Raw genomic sequence first — 19,736 nt, 5'->3', positions numbered from 1 at the left:
GTCATCACCTCCCTCAACCACGTCCTCCATCAGCCACCACCACAGCTCTTTCTTTCCCTTCACAGCCCAGGGTTTCTCCACTCACTCACTTTCAATTCCCCCTTCAAACCATTTAGGTTCCTCCCTCCCAGGTCAGCAAGCTCTTTAATTTTCAGATGGTGATTTTTTGAAATACTTCCCTGTTACTTCCGTGACTTTAGCAACATTCAGCTGTTTGGCTGGAAATTAACAGTCAAGCAGTCATAAAAGTGCAACCCTATTAATCCAGGACAGAAAGACTGGTGGCAACCAAGCTAAAGATACTGAGTCTAACTAAACCAGTGAATGCAGGCGTTTCTTCTTCCTGGTCCTCCAGTTTGGGGAATCGGTATTTGCAGCAAGCAGAGGTACACTTAGCAATACCAAGAGAAAAAGCCCTAACAAAACTGGGTATAGTTTGGCACGTGTTAAGATGGAGACTGTTTACCAGACAGCCAAATCAAAATATCAAATAAGCAATCTGAGAACTCTAGAGTTGAGACGAGATAAGCTGGACATATAAATTTGAGTCTTCAATATAGATGGTACCTAAAGGCATGCAATGGAGATGGTCTCAACAAGGGAATGAATGTACAGAAATCCAAGAGCAAATCCTCGGGAGGATGAAGAGGAACAGGCAAGAGACTGAGGAGCAAGGCAGCACGTGGGCGCAGAACGGAGGCTAAGAAGGTGGTTCCAGAAGGAACAGCCAACCCTGTCAAACAGCACTGAAGGTCAAGTGCGGAGAGCACTGGCCCTCGCCATCTGGTCCTCACTGCTGACCCTGACAAGCAGTTCCAGCGGAGGCCGAGCCTGACTGTCTTCAAAGTGAAAAATGGAAAATCTCGTACAGAAAACTCTTCTAAGGAATTCTACCGTAAAAAGGAACAGGAACTGGAGACAGAAGTGGCCTGAGATCAACCCATCCTGAGTCATAAACAGAAGATTTTTAAAAGGCCATCTAACTCTCTTGTAATATTTCAGAAGCAAGGAAATCCCATAATGTTCTCCTTCAACGGTTTCTGCCTACCAGAAATTATTTCACAGCCAAAGACTTTTGGCTCACAGAGGCAGGGTCACAGGGCATTTAAGTCTTAAGTGCTAGTGTCACGTTACTACATGTAATACACACATCATTTAGCCCACCAGGAAGGAAATATACGTGATAACTTGCCCAAGGCCGCCCTACCCCAGGACACGGCGCCACAGAGAAAGGCACACTGCAGACATATTAATTTCTTGCTATTTTTCAAAACAGCTGTTAGATAAAATCACAAGTGATTTCCTTCCTGCTAAGATACAGACCATGAATATTTTCCTAACTATGTGTGTGAACGTGCGTGTGACACGTGCTAACTGAGTTTCCTAAGGGAAATTCTGCACAACATCCAGGTCAAAGAGCACTTTGCATTATCAAAAAGGATAAACCAGAGGGGGAAAAAATGCATGACAAAGAGTCTTTACTTTTAAATGATTATCTGTACACCAAGGGATAACATGTAACAAGTTCTTGAATTCTATCATCTAGCAATTTTGACTTAGAGACACTAAAAGCAGCCCAAGCAATTATAGTGGTGTTCATTGTTCTAACCCTCAGGCAGAAACGACTATTTTAAGGCCGGCTGCTGCTTCACACGTTACAAATGACTATTTACTACTTTTTCATAGAGAAGCCCCTGACCTTCAAGAAAGCTTTAGGGAAAAAAATATTTAATCCCTTTCTTTCTTAAAAAAAAGTTTTTACTACATCTAAGACAGAAGAAGTTAGTATAGATATATATACTGCTTGAGCTAAAAGGCATAGGAAAACAAACAATGCATACTTATTAAAATTCTAAGAAATGAGGTGAAAAAAATGAAATCTTTGGATAAGCTCTAAGTTTGTATGAAGAAGCTAGATTTGCTATTCTCCAAAAAGCAAAGGGATCTACTACATAATATACAGAAATAATTTAATGCCTTTCCACAAGAATGTAACTCAAGCTCTGCTAAAGCTTCATATTCCATGAAGGCATCTGAAATGCCCACCCACGGAACAGGCGCATCTTCCCCTTTCCTCTATCCATTTAGGCGGTAGTTTTCGTGGATTTCTGGCCGGATGTCGCAGACGAAGGCCAAGAGGTCATCCAGGACTTCATCCCTGTTCTGCCGGAAGTAGGTCTGGAGGATGGTCATCTTCTGCTGGGTCTCCTTCTCCACTTCGCTGCTGCAACTGCCGTGCGATCCCAGAGCCTGGGGGTGGGAAGCAATGACACACAGCAATGACACATAGGACGGCACGCCGGGTGGCCAGGAACAACATTTGGTAAGCAGCTTTCTTACTTCTGCAGAAACCCAGTCTCAGCGATAAATATAAATAATCAGCAATCGGCAAAGCAACCTCATGACTGACGAGCATGCGGGGAGCTGGTGTTCCCACAGAGTTAATGGGAGCATCAACTGATGCAAGCACTGTGGTGGCCAACGTTAAAACGCCTATCAAAAGGTAATCTGCACAGAAATTATCCCAGAGAGTGATATGTTCACCTCTCTCTAGAGTCTAAGACTGGAATGAACCTCAAGAGGCTAGGGGCTGGTTAAACAAATGACAGGGCATCATACCAGAGAACACTCTTGAGCCATTAAGAAAGACAAGGCAGATGTGTACAGCAAGATGCAATGAACTGTAAAATATGCAGTTTAAGGGGAAAAAAGCAAGAGACAGAATCGTATCAGTGTGCTTCGTATCTACGTGTCCTTGTGTGGTTTCAAAAGGGAGAGATAGATGGTGTGAAAACAATAAACACAAGGGGGGCTCAATTTAGGGGGCACATACGGAGTTTCGCCATTACTAGTTAATGTTTTAGCTCTAAGTTCAGCAGCAGATTCACTATTATGAATACATGACACCTGTTGTTTCAAATATGAATGTTCTAGAAGAACACAGCAGGAACTGTTGGCAGTGACGGTCTCCGAGGAAGACCGCCAAGTCTGGGTGGGAGGGACACTCGCTTCTCACTGTCGCCTCATTTTGTTGCTTGCATTTTTTATCATACGCATGTCTGACCCTTCAGTCTCCACTCCCAATTAACATACACTGACCGATAAACTTTCTTTCATCTTTCATCTTCTACGGTCTCCACAGGATGGCTGGCGTTTTGTTAACTTCTGTGCCTACTTTACGAGTACATGCCCCCTCGGGGTCGTGAAGATGTAACTTCTTGCGTCTGGCCTTTTCTATCAGCTAAGCTGCTCTGGCCTCATTATGTGTACATCAACAACTGCATCCCTTCCTGTTTATGTGACACATTACAGCTTACGAAGCACACTCTCACGTTATCTACCCCTCCACGCCCTCCAAGGAGGGCATCGCTGCCCTTTCCAGAGATGAGGAAACCAAGGCTCAGAGGTCAAGGGGAGCGGGGAGTCAAACCCAAGCTTTCTGAGTTCAAACTGAGGGCTCATCACACCACGCTCCAACTGTTCACGTAACAGGAATACCCCGGGGCATTGCACAGTGGTGAGCTCAGTTGCTAACACGTATTTTTAAAAGTCCGTAACGCTTGCTCATGGGAAAAAAGAAAAAAACCACTATCTCTGTTCCTATGAATGTAAACTGTATGTCAAGCCCCAGGACGCTGTCTAAAACCGAAGAGGTTACAGTGGCACTCGGAACAAGTCAGAGCTCACGCTCAGAGTGCAGCACTGACACGGCCTCTGTGAGCAACTGCAACCCGGAGGTAAAAACAAGGAGGCGAGGGGGCTGCCCTGACGAGAGTGTTTCTGCAGTGTTTCGTGACCAGTCTGACAATTTACGCACCAACGCGCCCCAGTTCAGTAGTCAGAAACACGTGAAGTTTTAAAAGCACTGTAATCACCAGTGCAAAGAGGAACGAAACTTCTGCCACTCACTGCTGAGAGGGAGCACACGTCTTTATCATGGACTTGGACTGGAGGGGGGAGCTGTGAACGAGCGGAGGCCGCAATAAGAACTTGAGCCTGAAGCCCAGAGCGCCAAGGGCAGAGGGGACAGATGGAAATAGAGTCCTCAGATCATTATTTAAGCTCCCGGATGAAAATAAAGTTAGTCTTTCACTGGGTTTTTAATTATATAGGCCAATAAAATTTTACTGTGCTTACCAACTGGAATAGCTTCCTGTTACCTGTATCTAAGAGTCCCCGACAGTTTCTGTGAAGCCCTCCTCCATCCTTTCCCCTTTCCAGAATCTTCCCCGCTTCCTCTGTACTCTCTGCAACCTGTTTCTGTACTATTATCATACGCATCTTACGCATCGTGGTCCACCCTATACTCCTGGTAAGTGGCGCTGTCTACACGACACTCAAGGGGGGCTCCATTTAACTCGTGTTGACGATGGTGGCAGCTCTGTCCACACCTGTGGGTTTCATGACTCGCACTTTATGACTGAGTCTCCCTGATGAGACTGGAAGCTAAGCTCCATGCGGCAGGGATCTCGTCTATTTCTGTTCACCGCTGAGCCCCCAGCACTTGGCCCAGAACCCGGCACACACTAGCTGTTCAATGGATATCTGTTAAATGACTGAACAACACTAGGATTCAATGTCAGTTAAATACTGATCACCCTAACAGACAGCCTCAGCACTCAATAACCCAATTTTCAAATTTCTACCAGAATCAGAATCTCCGATTGATACACAATGCTGGCTATTTGGAGAGCCGGGGGAGGGGAGGGGAGGGCAGCCTCGGGAGACTAAAGCAGTGATGAGGGGAGCGGGCCCACCGCAGCTTCCTTGGCCTTGAACTCCTTCTCCCTCTGCAGGCGGTACTGTTCAATCTCAGCCTGAGCCTCCTCCTTGGCCTGCTTCAGCCTCCGGTTCTTTCCTGTGGTCAAAGGAAAGAGCTGTGTCAGGAAGTGGTTAAAAGACAAGCAGAAGAGGAAACAGACCCTGAGATGGACGATTCCAACAGTAAACAAAGAAAACAGTTTTAAGATCCAGTCCCAAAAGACATGAGAGGGAGAGAGGGAATTCGAAGGTAACCAATGACATCGCTTCCTGCCTCCTACAGGCTGTTACAAAAAGGACCACCTCCATAACTACAGACCGAAAAAGGATGGAAAAAATCTGAGAATGTGTCAAAATACTCTCAACCTCAAATACTAAGAATCAACATAAAACAGGTGACACTAGCCATCTAGGGAACTCTTGCTCCTCCCAAAAGCAAACAGCTAGGTATGCTGCTGATCACAATTGGAGCTCGGCTCAGAACCTTAGCAAGGAGGCTAATATGCTCCCAAGGGACATCAACCTAAAATGTAACTAATGAAACAGATGATGTAACACTGGAAACTAACAACCATGCCTGTGCACCAGGAAAGAAGTAATGAAAGTGGTCCGGGAGGAATCCTGAATGGCAGCAGGGGACAGAAGGACAGCATGAGCACCTAAGAAGTGAGCAGACACTCAGAGGTGCTCCGGGTTCTAGAAGAGAACGGTTTAACCGAGAGCTCGACAAATTCTCCAGGTTCCATCAGAGGCTGCATGAAAAGAGACCAGAAGACCAACCAGCACACACTCTGCTCTGATTCTCTGCTCACCAATCAAACTTCTCAGACACCCCAATGGAAAACAAGGAGGGGGTCCTAGACTATAAACCTGAGCGTTTCTTTAATTCCGAGGGAAGGACATCCTGCATCTAAAGGTGAACTTTGTTACACATCACTGTATATCAATTGCCCAAACCCTACTCAACCCACGTGGACGAATGAAACCAAATTGAAACCTTCCACCTCGTGATTAAGTACATTTAATAACCCCATGTCATCAACACATCACCAGGCTGGTCTGAAACAATCAACAGGTGTCTCTCCAGGCACCCCAGGGACTATTTGTGCAAGTAGATATTTACTCCAGTGTTATTTAAGGCCCACTGCACTCTGCTCCAGCTGACCGCTACCCCAACCCTCCACACGCTATCCTCCTCCTCAGCTATATTCAAAGCCATATTTCAACGCCAAAGATCTTTTCCAAACCAACAATCTAAAATAACATTTATGGGCTGAACATTATGCTAGCTCCACATAATTTCACCATACCACTCTCCTGATCACTCCCAATGCCCACGGCTCGCTGAATTAATTAAGATGATAATATTCTCTGCCTATCAGCAAACATCTTCAAAGTTCAATTTTGATATGCTTCTCTGAAAGCCAAAAGTAAATATTGGAGCAGAAAATCTTATTTCTTTTAAATCTTGTTTTTTGAGGGCCTTACATGTGGGCATGTGGGAGCTAGTATTCCGTCTCACTCCAGTGAAATAAATCATAACACAAATTTTGGTTTTTTAAAATTTTAGGGTCCAAAGCGATGATTTCATGAAAGATGTGGGTTGGACCATTTTACCAGCTCATGCACTGCCTCTTCCCAGTTCCTAAGTGGGCATATTAACCATAATTACAAAGCAAGAGAGGCAATAATTTTTCCAAACTGTAGCCCTTCTCAATACTTCTGTTCCTAATTATGGCAAATTCTGAGATGTATATTAGCCATCAACTCACTCCTTTAAAACAAAGGCATTCTGTAAACAAGGATCGGCTACCTGAGATATACAAGACCCTGCTCCAGGCTTGACGGGATAATGAAAGGGGCAAAACACGACCCCTATCTCCAAGACCCTCCGAATTATTCTTCCCATTTTCCAAGTCTTTGCTCCTGCACTTCCCCCAAGCATTCTCCCACACTTCCCAACAGACAGAGCTTCTGTTACTAATGAGCCATCACAGGACAAACTGACAAGTCATTCTGGAAATACTGTATCAAGGGCATGAGCAGAAAAACTCTGCGAAGAACACAGAACTTTCCAGTTGCCAAAGCAAGAATAAAAGGCTTGTTGCCATCCCCACCTCCGTCAAAGAAAGCTTTTCTATGAAATCCAGAGTAACACACAACCTCTAATTGAGAAAGAGCGAGCCATGCTTGCAATCTACTGGGGTGTGGGATCAAGAGTCTATCTCATACTAGGAGAAACAGCAAGGAATTACTAATAGATCTTGGTATTTCACCCTTGCATGGGAAAGGGGCCTCTAAGCTCCAGCTACACAGCTTCCTGGGGTATGGTCAAATCACCTCTCTCTGAGCCTCATTTTCTCCATCTGTAAAACAGGGACAGAAACTCCTCTCTCACCAGACAGGAAACTGAACACATAAAGTCAAATTAAACACAGTCCCTGTTCTCCCCGACTTTAGTGACTGAGCTATATAAACAGGTGACTGCACTGCAATGACAGAAAGAAGCACCTGGGAGGACTCCTCGCCTAGTCTGAGGCGAGAAGGACAACTCAGAGAAGGCTTCCTGGAAGAAGCGCTGCCTAAATTTTGAGATCTAAAGACGAGGGGTTAGAGAACAAAGAGAGGAAACTAGGAAATGACTCTTCCCATCAGAGCCAAGAGCTGCACAAAGGCTGCAGGTGAAATCTAGAAGGAGCCTTGGAGGAAGCACAGTGGTTCAGGATGTCGGAAGAAGAGCACCGAAAAGTGAGATGAGAGAAGAGAGCCTGATGCATAAGCGCCTCTACACCCTAGTAGGGAATCTGGGCCTTAGGCTTTGCTGACTGTTAAGGCGGTGGGGAAGCCCTATTTGCATCTGAGCGAGTTGACTCTGACTGCAGCGAGGCCGGAATGGAGCAGAGCTGGAAGCCTTCTCCCACTCACTAGCCTAGATGAGCTCCACCTGCTAAGTTCTTGAGCAACCTTACATTTCCCAACTCTAGCCCTCATCCCTCCCGCGATTATTCCGCTTCCTTCACCAGGACTTTGAACATCAGGATGCCGGAAACCACAGATGCACCGGGCACTGCGTTTGGTACATATTAACCGCGTTAAAAAAAAAATTAAGGAATTAACGAATTAGGCTGCTACGGGAGACTCCGAGAACTTGGTGTCCTAGTCTAAGATGCAGGCTGCAGGGATGGAGGAAAAGCAAAGAGACAAAGACACCTTGGCGACCGACTTAAGTTGGCGACTGATGGTGGCTCCCTTCACTGAGACGGAGCAGCCCAAAGGAGCAAGTGGGAGGGGAAAGACAAAGTCCCGTTTGTCTGGCACATTTTACCGCCTCCCAGACCCCAAGAAGAGCGCACACCCAGTACTGTCTCCACGCCCGACCTACTCTCCCCAGTGCAGGTCCCGTCGACCTGGAGGCCTACCCGAGCCTCGGATGGAGAGCATCGAAACCCCCAGCGTCTGCGATCATCACTGCCCCGCCCCGCAGCCGCCGGACCTCGGCCCCCCGCCCCGCCCGCGGCCTGGCCGCCTTCCTCGGACTCGCGCCCCCTAGCTACCCCGCCCCGAAACTCACGCTTGCGGGCCTCCGACACCTTCTCGGCCGCCCGCTTCTCGGCCTGCAGCAGCTGCTGGATGCCCTGCGACTGACTGGCCATGGCGGCGGCGACTCAGGCCGAGGGGAACGGCCTCAAGAGCCTAGATCGACCCCTGGGGTCAGCTGACCCGGCCGCCCAAGCTCTAGCGCCTGCGCACTGCGCCGCCGCCACGCCCACGGCCACGTGACCGCCGCGGCGCCGCGTCAGCTGACTCCAGCGGGAAGGGGCGGGGCGGAGGAGGGAAGTGCTGAGCGTTTCGACTGCGCCTGCGCAGGATCTGTAGCCTGTCTTCCATTCTGGCAGCCCAAGCCCGACGCAGTGGCGGCGTTTTCGCCGGTTCGATCCTTGTGGCCGCCCAGCCGCGTCGTTATTGCCATAATCTCTGATTTTATAATATACCCACGTTAAGGTCCAGAGAGGAGACGACAAACAAAATCATTTTCTCCTATTCTGTAAACTGCTTCACTCTCTCCCTTTCTGGAACTTTCTTTGGCACTCAAAATATGTTAGGGAGTGGGTTAGGAAAATTCTTGCCCGGTTCTGGGGATGGAGGCTGGATTGGGAATAGCGATACTCGGGGTCAAGTCTGCGCTAATCTGTGTGATTTGGGGAGGGTGCTTTCCGTCTCGGAACCCCAGTTCAGGAAAGGATTGGACAAGTTTCCGTAAAGATTTGCTGAATGACCCCTATGATCCTCGGCTGACGTTGGCACTGAGGGTACAGCAGAGAGCAAGATAAATAACGTCCCTAGTGGAGCACACAGTTTATGGACGAAAAATAGATTAAAATAAACAAAATGACAAGTGTGATAAAGTAATGAAGGAAGAATGCAGGGTCTTTTCAGAAGGAATGAGGAGAGGTAATGCGGAGGCCATTCTCCCAATGAAATAGCATTTAAAATGAGATCAGAAGAATGAGGAGTTAGCCAGGAAAGAAGGAGGGCAGAATTGGGGTTGATCAGGGGAAAAGGACCAGCATGTGTGGATTTAGGGGGAGCAACCGGACACAGAGACATCCTCCACAAGGAATAGGTGGATGAGAAGTCACTGGTTGGATTTACAGTGTGAGAGGCACTGTCCTGATTCCTGACTGGAACTTCAAGTGCTGGTATTAACCCCGTTCTATGATGACCAAACTAAAGCTTAGAGAGTTTAGGTAACTTGACGAAAGTCACACCCCATTAACTGTCAGACAGGGTATCTGAATCCAGCCAGGGCCGCCGAGTGGAACATCGATCCACAGTGCTCTTCTGCGAGAATCTTGTGGGCTGTGGAAAGGACCAGATCTCTAGAGCCCACCAAGCCCTGACAGCATCAAACGATGCCAGAACTCTTTGAAAGAAGTATTCCTGCCCTCAGGCAGGAGGGGGCTTCATGGCTCAGGACATTTTCATTTGATTGAGTTTACAGATGAGGTTTGAAAGAAGTCTTAAATCCAGAACTCCTATCCTTTCCTGATATGAGAACCAGTACTTGACTGGTCTCTGGGACTTTTAAGTGCAGTTGGTGATTTCTTGGGAATATTTGTCATTTTTGGTATTCTAAGAAAACATAATTTGTTCAATCAACGGAGAACAACAACCACTTCTAAGGGTGGGATGAAGATTCAAAGAGATGATGGTAGCCGAAAAGTGGAAACAACCCAAATGCCCACCAACTGATGAGTGGATAAGCAAAATGTGGCGTATCCGTACCCTAGAATACTATTTGATCATATAAAGGAATGAGGTACTAACACATCCTGCAATAGGGAGGGAGCTTGGTGACGTGATGCAAAGTGAAAGAATTTAGGCGCAAAAGACCACATACTGTACAGTTCAATTTATGTGAAATGTTCAGAATAGGCAAATCTAGAGGGATAGAAAGTAGGTTAGTGGTTAATCGGGGGCTGGGCAGAGAGGGAATGAGGGGTGACTGCTAACTGGTATGGGGTTTCTTTTGGGATGATGGAAATGTCTTAGAATTAGATAATGGGGATGGTTCCACATCCTTATGAATATACTTAAAACATCAAATTGCATTCTTTAAAAGGGTGAATGCAACAGTATGTGAGTTATGTCACAATAAAGCTGGTATGAAAAGCGAGCGAGCGAGAGATGATGGATATGAAGGCCTGGCACAGTTTCTGGTCTGTAGCAAGTGCCAGGAAATGGATGCTGTTGTTTTTATCTGGCTGGGGGTAATTGTTTGGTTTACAAATCTGGTCCTCCACTTAACAAAAGCCTTCACATCAGGGTTCCTCTAACAGCCAGCTGCCTCCAAGCATCTAAATATCTACAAATTCCAGCTTTTCTTTTTCTTTTTTTTTTTTTTTTTGCTTGCAGCATTTCAAAAGTTTATTGTGTAAAGAGAGAAATGTTAGACAATCCACGCTCTGAAGTTGTCAGACTGGTTTGGATTTTCTGATTATTGGAGTGGGTGTTAGTTGTCAGAACTTGGGTACCCGGGGAAGATGTCCCGAAATAACTAGGAAATGAGGGTAAAGCAATGGCCCTCCAAGGGAAGCCTTCAGTTCTTGAGCCGGCAGGTCAGAGCAAAGATTCTCACAGTCATCTGAAGGGTACAGAAGGGCTCCCAGGCCTTGTGTTCTGATGAGAGAATGTATTAGCAAGTCTAAGAAGACAATGTGCTCATTCTGAAGTGTAGCTGTTCAGACACAAGCCTGAAACAAGATGAAGGAGCAACAGAGATCTTTCCAGGCCCCAGGTCAGCAATGACTAAGGGAAGGGGGGGGTCTGTCGTTGCGTTGGCTGAGGAAACTAGACAAGGTTCAAATCCCAGCCCTGTCGTTTACTTCCTGGGACCCTCCAGGACCAGTTCAATGGACGCCATCTTATCAACAGAGTAATTAAGAGGGGTTTTTCAGGAGCTGAGACCCCCTCGTCCAGTTCAGGCAGGTTGAGACCAGCAACCCATCAACAGGGCCTGTGCAAATGCCACACAAGTGATCTTTTTGATGTCAAGGAGCTAAAAACTCCACGCTCAGATCATGCTAACTCCACCATTTTGTGAACATGTGTCCTGTGAAGAGCTGTGAAGCTTGGCCACACTTGCGCAGATCATCAATTACTTCACTTCTCCTCACCTCCAATCATCCATCTCCACACTTCAGACCGCCCTGCCCTTCATCCCATAAATTGCCCCCCAAGCCCTGGATCAGGGAGACAGATGTGAGGGCACATGCCTCCTGTCTCCCTGAAGATCAGTTTCTCAGAATAAAGCTGATTTCTTTTCCCAAAAGGTGATGCTGTAATAATTGGCTTTTTTGATGTGCATTGGGTAGTGTTACCCCTGCCGCTGGCACCGTAAGACATTAACCACAAGCCTGCTCAGAATAAACCTAATGTGTTATTTTTAGCTTGCAGGAAACCGCAAAGAAAGGAAGGACAAGATGGCTGAACAAAACCAGTCAAAACAGGTTGAATGCAACATGGCAGTCTGACTTGACCTGGCATAGACCCCTCAGTAGGAGACCCCCATTTGTGTGGTCACAACCTTCAGCAAATTACTGAAACTCAGGCTCCTCGTATGGATTAATAATAGTATAGTAGAGTTATTAAGAGGATTAAATTAGTTAATACATGTGACTAGCTTAGAGTGTACTCTGCTACTCGTAAGAACATAAATATTTGGATCTCTAGGATAGTGACTTCCCAAGAAGAAATAATTAGTGGGCCTTCTGCTTTTATGCGTCAACCTCGTTTAATTGGTTAATGGAAGTTGACCTCAGACAGTGTGATGGCTCTAGAGAGATTTCACGGGACCACTGCAATTGACTGAACAGGTTGTTCCCTGCACAAGGAAGGGAGACTGTGCCTCCATGGGGTCACGTTGTAGTCCTGTGACCACATCCAGGATGAGGATCTGACATGCACCATGGAAAACTCCTGGTGGAACTAAATGCCCCGCCCCACCCCCAGGCGGGGCCTCCAGGGAGACAGCTCCCTGGCCTCTGCTTATACATTTTCCATGTTGGAATGCTAGTGATTAATAGTTAACCCTTGCTCTCCCTTGATTTATACTGAAAATAATGATAAGCAGGCTAAGATTATATTCACACATCTTACTGGTGTTAGATAAGATTTATCCTCTGATGAATGCAGTTTGCTGTGTGTTGCCATGATAGTGACCAGGTTCAGGACATACCACCCCAAAATATGGTACGTTGACCTATTGAATATTTAGGCTGAAAAAAGTTGGGGAACAGTGGGTGCAGGAAGGACTCTGACCTTCTGCTGAAGCAGGTCAAAGGGCCCGCTGGTGAGAAGTGCCCTCCTTATGTGCAGAAGAAAGAAACCTCCTTATCTCCAAGATCTAGAGGGCAGAACAAACAGGCTTTGCTAAGTTTCCTCCAGTTTATTACGCTTACCTCATCCAACTTTTATCCTATCACATTTTCCATGACTTTCCACTCTCTGTCAAACCTAGCAGAAGAACGCTCAGGGTTAACCACTTCTTCAGGTCTTCATTTCCTTACAGAGACTCTGTTGTCATGTCAAACTTATCCTAAATAACTCTGTATGCTTTCTTCTTGTTAATCTGTCTTTTGTTCCAGAAACCAAGCTAAGAACCTGAAGTGAATAGACGAAAGATATTTTTCCTTCACTACAAAAGCATTTCCTTGCTATTTCAGTCTCTTCAGACGTAGATCCAACCCACCTGCCAGGATCAAGGAAACAAAGAATTGCAAATTATTCCTAGAAATGAGCTACGAATGAGTCTGAACAAAGCCATGAGCAGAGATATTAATAGCAACATTTTCTACTAATTCCTTCATTGAAAAATGTTATTGAGCATCTATATGTGGCAAACTTCAGCCAGCTGCTGTAATGTGATGTGGGGGAGAACAAAACTTTCCTCCATCCTTCTTGGTTATTCTGGCTGGTCTAAGAATTAAACAATGGGAGAAAATCAAACAAATTTAATAACATGTTTACATGGGAGAAACCCAGGAAAGCTGAGTGACTCAGCAAAATGGCCAAAGCCACCACCTTAAACACCATCTTCAGCTAAAGACAAAAGAGGATGTTGGGGGTAGTGGTTTGGGACTTCACAAAGGAGGAAGGCCATTCACACGGAGATGGGAAAGCAAATGTTACCATGCCTTGTAGAGACAGTGGACATGGCTGGAGAGGACTTTGATCAAAGGGGCCTGGCTAGGTTCCTACCTGTCTACCACATCTAGTTCACACTGTACTATAGTTATCTATGGTTATAGCTCCTTTCTGGAACGGGCCTTCCATCTTAAATTCTTTTAGGCAGTTAAGGGGAACGTCAAAGTTTCTTCCTGAGTCTTTTGTTCTTAAAAATAATCAAGCCAAAGAGACGCGTTTTGGGGTGGCAAGTTCTGCTCCCCTACAGTGAGCAAAACAGACACACTCTTTTCCTCCTGGAGCTTGGCCTGAATGGGGCAGACAGTCAATCAGAAATGCCTACCAGTGAGTACATAATATTAAATTGAGTTAATGGCTCTTCAGTTGGGCTATCCAATATGGGAGCCACTAGTCACAGGTGGCTGTTGAGAAGTTGAAATGTGGCTAGTCCTAAGTGAAATGTGCTCTCAGTACAAAATACGTAGCAGATTTCAAAGACTTCGTACTGAAAAAAAAGAGTAAAATATCTCAATAATTTTTAATTGATTACTGGTAGACTTGACAAATATTTTAGATATACTGAGCTAAAGAAAATGTCTTATTAAAATTAATTTCACCACCTCATAACCATTAGGATGGCTGTTATTTAAAAAAAAACAAACAAAAATAACAGAAAATAACATGTTGGTGAGGATGAGAAATTGGAACCCTCGTGCCTTGGTGAGAATGTAAAATGGTGCAGCTGCTGTGGAAAACAGTATGGCAGTTTCTTAAAAAATGGAAAGTAGAATTATAGTATGATTGAGCAATTCCATTTCTGGGTATCTGTACCAAAAGAATTGAAAGCGGGTCTTGAAGAAACATTTGTACACCCATGTTCGTAGCAGCACTATTCACAGTGGCCAAAAAGTACAAGCAACCCGAGTGTCCTTGAATGGCTAAACAAACCATCCCATGGAGTATGACTCAGCCTTCCAAAGGGATGAAATTCCGACACGTGGTTCGACACGGATGAGCCTTGGGGACATTGTTAAGTGAAATAAGTCAGTACAAAAAGACAAATACTCTGTGATTCCACTTACATGAGGTGCTTTGCGTAGTCAAGCTCATAGAGACAGAAAATAGAACGGTGGTTGCCAGGGGCTCCGGGGAAGGGGGGATGGGGAGCTGGTAACGGGCAGAGAGTTTCAGTTTTGCAAAATGACAGCGTTCTAGAGATCGGTTGCACGACAATGTGAATCTACTTAACACTGCTGAACTGTGGAATTAAAAATGCTTAGGATGATCAATTTTATGTTGTGTGTATTTTACCACAGCTGAAAAATAAAAACTTCCACCTTTTCTTTTTACCTTTTTAGAGGTGCCAATAGGAAAACTGAATATTACACGTGTGGCTCACGTTGTATTTCTATTAGCGCTGCTCTAGAGGAAAAGAATTTTGATCTCTGAGGATTTTTTTTTAGCAAAAGAAAATAACCGCTTTTTAAAGTAGTTACGGAACACTTGCTTGCTAAACATTTAATACTTCTTTACGTGTTGTGTTTGTGAGACAATTCCTATTATAATACGTTTATAACCAAAAATTCAACTGATTACAGATTTATTTAATATACACTTGTCAAACACACAGTTGATAATCTTGAAGGGAAAATACATCAAAGGCACATATACAATTATAGACGTTCTTATACATGTAACATGGAAAATACATTTATTTATTACTTTTTACATATTCTAGAAGACGTTCAAATGAAGATAAGTAGTTGATCAAACAGGTTGATAAATTTCTGGTAGCTCAGGGATCCCCGAGGATTTTTAACATAGGAACCTGATCTAGACGAAAGAAAAGTGAACAGATAACCAGCCAAGCTTGAGGTGTCTATGCTGAGGTGGCGTTGAGGTCAAGACAGGTGGAGAGCCTTTGAGGCAGAGAAAACAAGTTTGGCAAGAACTCTGAGGCAAAAGAGAGCACAGAATGTTCCAGAAAGAACAATGAGGCTAGAGTGCACAGATGGAGAGGTAGAGGGCTCTGAGATGAGGCCAGAGAGGCAGACAGGTGCTAGATGGGGTGGGGCCTGGAGGCTTGCTAAAGACGTCAATCTTTATCTTAAAAGTAATGGGAAGGGGCTAGCCCCATGGCTGGGTAGTTAAGTTCACACCCTCCGCTTGGGCAGCCTAGGATTCTGCCAGTTCGGATCCTGGGCACAGACCTAGGCGCCGCTCATTAAGCCAAGCTGAGACAGCTTCCCACATAGAAGAGCTGGAGGGACCTACAACTGGGATATGCAATTATGTACTGGGGAGCTTTGGGGAGATAAAAAACAAAGAGGAAGATTGGCAAGAGATGTTAGCTCAGGGCCAATCTTTCAAAAAAAAAAAAACACAAGCAATGGGAAGCCAGCAGTGGAGTAGCTGGGCTTGCTCTTGCTGCATCTGTCTGTATGTGTGTGAGTCATTTTTGTTTTTTTAGTAAATGAGGCTTACCATGTAATTAAATGTACTTTAATTTTTATCCTTTTTTCATGAGACTGACAATGTTGAACTTTATCCGAGTGCTGTGCTCGTGGAAAACGGCCACAGTTCAGAAATCCCCCTAACCTTTGTTTTCCAAAATCCCTCATCCTTTCGTGTTTCTGAAAATGCCTTAGCTGAAAGAAGCACTCTTCCTCATATAAATCAGATAAGACTCTGCAAATTCGAAGATGCCTCCTTTGTGTACCTGTGGCGAGACCGAACACAGACCACTCTCCAGCTTCCCGTTCTTTGTCTCATGAGTGATTAACATTAGAGTTGTTTGTCCCTCAGAAACTAGCCAGACACAAAGGGAAACACTTTCTGATCAGCTGGTTGAAATGTCCTCTGACAGCAAAACAACCCCAACTCTCCATACCCCCACCTGTAACTTGTCTATTTCTGTCTATAAAAGCGTCAGGTGAAGCCACCCGCCCGAGACACGTTGATCTTCACATCCGATGGCTCGCCCTATTGCAATAGTCTGAATAAAATCGTCTCCTTCGTTCCCCTGTGTGTTTCGTCTTTGACAAGATCTTTCAGATAAAGAAATTCAGAAGCCAGAACTTCTTGGTTTGGAAACTATGATCTTGGCACTGAAGTGCAAGGCGGGAAGGGTGGCTTCAACCCAGTCGAACACGCCATTCGTTGGGCATCTTCTACATGCAAAGCGCTTTGTGAAGCATGCAGACTGGGAGGATAAACCTGCCAGGAGCAGTACACTATTACCTCTTAAACAGGTTATCATCATCACAGCTTTCATTGAGCCCTTATAACAACCTTTTGAAAAAGATATCTCCAGATAGGTACTATTGTCTTTGCTATCTTAGCCTCAGTTTTCTCTTCTGTAAAATGAAAATCATAGTTCCTCCCGTACAGGGATGTTGGGAGAGGTCGATGAGAGACTGAGATCATGCATGAAATGTGAGCCTGTTGTTATTACGGGCTATAGTGGAAAAACAGTTTGGTCTTCTGGAAGGAGGGAGAAGCCATTGTCTATGAGAAGAATCTAGGTCACACTCAGTGTCTGCCACTCTCTCAGCTCACTTAGGAGCCAAGTGGCCGGAGGCAGATCCTTGCACACAGGTCCTCATGCCTTTGCTCTTGTGACCCTGCAACCCTGGTGTAGCAGAAGCTGTCACTGCCCCACCCAATTCCCTGTGACCTTTTATGGGCTCCAGCCCATTTCCAGCTGCCGCTATCTGCATCTCAGCCCGAAGGCTTTTTTTTTTTTCCAGAACAGGGAACACAGAACCAGCTGAAAGTGACCTGGAATTAACAACCCCAGGGAGCAGCCCTCAACCAGTGGCACTGGGGAGTTGGTGTGTGGAAGGAACTTCTCTATTGCCTCGACCTTTGGGTGGGATAATTCTGAGCAATAGTCTGGTAATTTTGAACTGGTTTTTCCCCAGGGAAATAACTCTAGTCTCCCATTGCGGTCGCTGGCTTAATAATGCACTGCGCCTTCTTTTGGTCACTTCTCCACTCCCCACCGGTCTGCCCTGTACCGTCCGCATAAAAACTTGTGCTCAGATCCTTGCTTCAGTGTCTGCTTCCCAGAGAACCCACGCTAACCACCAGGCTCAACTGATTAGACAAAGGGTGAGCTTTGATCCAAGACAGCCACCCATGATTGGCCAGAATGTCACTCTGCACATGATTATGATTAACCTAAGCAACTTGGTTCTTCTTCTCAGGGGGCAGAGATGGTAGAAACTAAAGCGGGAAAAAGACAATAGCAACAGATGAGCTGGATCCCATGAATGGTGGCCTGTGGCATCCTGCGGGAGGCTGGTGGTGGGTCTGCCACCCTACTAATGTGCTTTCCCAGGCATGCATACGTCTCTGAGCAGTTTCATAACAACTTCAGTCACCTGAGTCGACCCAATCATGGCAATCCTGACAATCTTAAGAAGTCCAACTTCAGGCCGGCCTGGTGGATTAGCAGTTAGTTTGCACACTCTGGCAGCCCGGGGTTTGCTGGTTTGGATCCCGGGTGCAGACCTACACACCACTTATCAAGCCATGCTGTGGAGGTGTCCCACAGACAAAATAGAGGAAGATTGGTACAGATGTTAGCTCAGCAACAATCTTCTGCCAGCAAAAAAAGGGAGGAACCTTGGCAACAGATGTTAGTTCAGGGCCAATCTTCCTCACCAAAAAAAAAGAAGAAGAAGAAGAGGAAGCAATTGTCTAACTCCCAGAGGCTTCAGGGTCAGACAGACTCGAGTTCAGATCAGTTCTGTGTGGTCTTCAGCAAATGACTTAGCACCTCTGAGCCCTGGTTTCCTCAGTTCCAAATGGAATAATAATTCTAGCCATTTCACAGAAATGTGTGAGGTTTCCATAAGGGAATGTGTGAAAGCAGCCTGGCACACAGTTTGTCATCAATAATGATATCTCCATCGCTTACCTGAGATCTACGGGTACTGGCATCCGCAAATAGTTCCTGTCTTTTGGTCACCATGGCGACCCTAGGCAAGCTCATAAATTTCCGCTAATGAAGCTGAGATATTTTCGTTTTTCCCTGCTGTGCTTGTCTGTGTCTTGGATAGATTAAAAATTCCCAGAGGAGTCACATTTTAGAGTATGTAGACTGACCATTTATAGTCCGCATCATCTACTGTGATATGCGCAAAAATAATCAAACAAGGAAAAATAGAAAAGAGTCAATTTAGTCTTCCCTGAGCCCAAAAGTGCCTCTATATTTTCGGTGGTTTAGGAAACATCTAGAGAGCAGGACCTTTGGAAGGAAGAGTGGCCTTTGGTCAGTTGGAGTAATTCGAGAGATCACCCAGCCAGCCCCCTGCCTTGCTGGCTGTCATTGCATCCTCCCTTTGGGGTTTTAACTCATTGCAATTCCTCCTGAGGACCTGATCCCACCCGGTCCTGAGTTAAGCAGGAAGGTCTCAGATACGAATCTGGCCCAGGACCTGCCCTGAGGAGTTCACCGTAGGCAACATCATTTTCCTTCTTTGTAAGATACAGGCATTGGACTAAGCGATTTTTAAATTCCTTCTTACCTTGAAATTCCATGATTTTTATGAAAGTGAGGTCTCTAGTCTAGGAGGAAGCCCTGTGAAAAAAGGCTTTCCTTGAAGATAAAGATAAGGATGGGAGGTGGGTACGAAGCCAGCATCTCCCTTTCCATAAGTTTAAAGGAACCATCACGTGGCCGGGCCCCCAGCCTGTGAGCAAACTGTGTCTACTGCTAAGATCCAGAATGTCTGGGCCAAACATCTACAGTCAGTCTGCTTTAACGCTTGTTTTGAAAATGCGAATTTGTTCCAGTGCCATTGATATACTGGAGAACAATTTTGGAACATCATGCAAATTTTTATTTCATCCGCAAGGGACATGGGGTGAAAGCAGAAAACGGCCCCCACCTGAACTGACTCTGCAGTGTCAAATAGAAAACAAATCTGGACCGAGGCAAGGAGAGACTTTATTTGAAAGGTTCATTGCAAGGAGGGGAAACGGGGAAGGGACCATTGCAACAGGGACAATCCCTCACCGTGAGATCGGCAGGCCTCTCAAGGGGGTAGGCCAAGGGGTTCTGGTTTTTCTTCTTTGGAGAGAAGTCATCAAGGCCAGAAAGAAGTAGATGTGGAACAAAGGGCGACAGGCCAGATGGACAGAGCAGCTCAGAGAATGTCGCCTCCTCTCAGGAGGACCTCTAAGGAGGGGCTGTATGCTGGCTCTGGGTGAGTGTGGCCCTGAGTTCAGGGCCCTAGTCTTAAACCAAAGTGTGGCTAAGCATTTTGTTCCGATTGATCAGT

The 19,736-nt window shown here is 45.7% G+C and overlaps 1 protein-coding gene across 1 annotated transcript; it reads right to left on the bottom strand.

Moving 5' to 3' along the window:
- Nucleotides 1-1,461: 1,461 nt before the first annotated feature.
- Nucleotides 1,462-8,505, bottom strand: ATP6V1G1 (ATPase H+ transporting V1 subunit G1). Its single transcript, XM_046653907.1, has 3 exons — nt 8,333-8,505; nt 4,758-4,858; nt 1,462-2,250 (listed from the first exon to the last, which is right to left on the bottom strand). Exons 1-3 carry the CDS (start codon nt 8,412-8,414, stop codon nt 2,077-2,079), a joined length of 357 nt encoding a protein of 118 aa, XP_046509863.1. The 5' UTR covers nt 8,415-8,505; the 3' UTR covers nt 1,462-2,076.
- Nucleotides 8,506-19,736: the final 11,231 nt, after the last annotated feature.

The sequence above is a fragment of the Equus quagga genome, chromosome 1 (assembly GCF_021613505.1).
Source record: "Equus quagga isolate Etosha38 chromosome 1, UCLA_HA_Equagga_1.0, whole genome shotgun sequence".
In the NCBI taxonomy this organism is placed as follows: Eukaryota; Metazoa; Chordata; class Mammalia; order Perissodactyla; family Equidae; genus Equus; species Equus quagga.
This window is presented reverse-complemented; position numbering and strand designations above follow the sequence as displayed.

Bases quoted from the DNA above. Each gene is read 5' to 3' on its own strand.
- ATP6V1G1 (XM_046653907.1), bottom strand. From the start codon at position 8,414: ATGGCCAGTCAGTCGCAGGGCATCCAGCAGCTGCTGCAGGCCGAGAAG. The intron at 4,859-8,332 runs GTGAGTTTCGGG...CTTTGACCACAG, and splicing joins GGTGTCGGAGGCCCGCAAGC to GAAAGAACCGGAGGCTGAAG. The intron at 2,251-4,757 runs GTGGGCCCGCTC...TCCCACCCCCAG, and splicing joins TCAAGGCCAAGGAAGCTGCG to GCTCTGGGATCGCACGGCAG.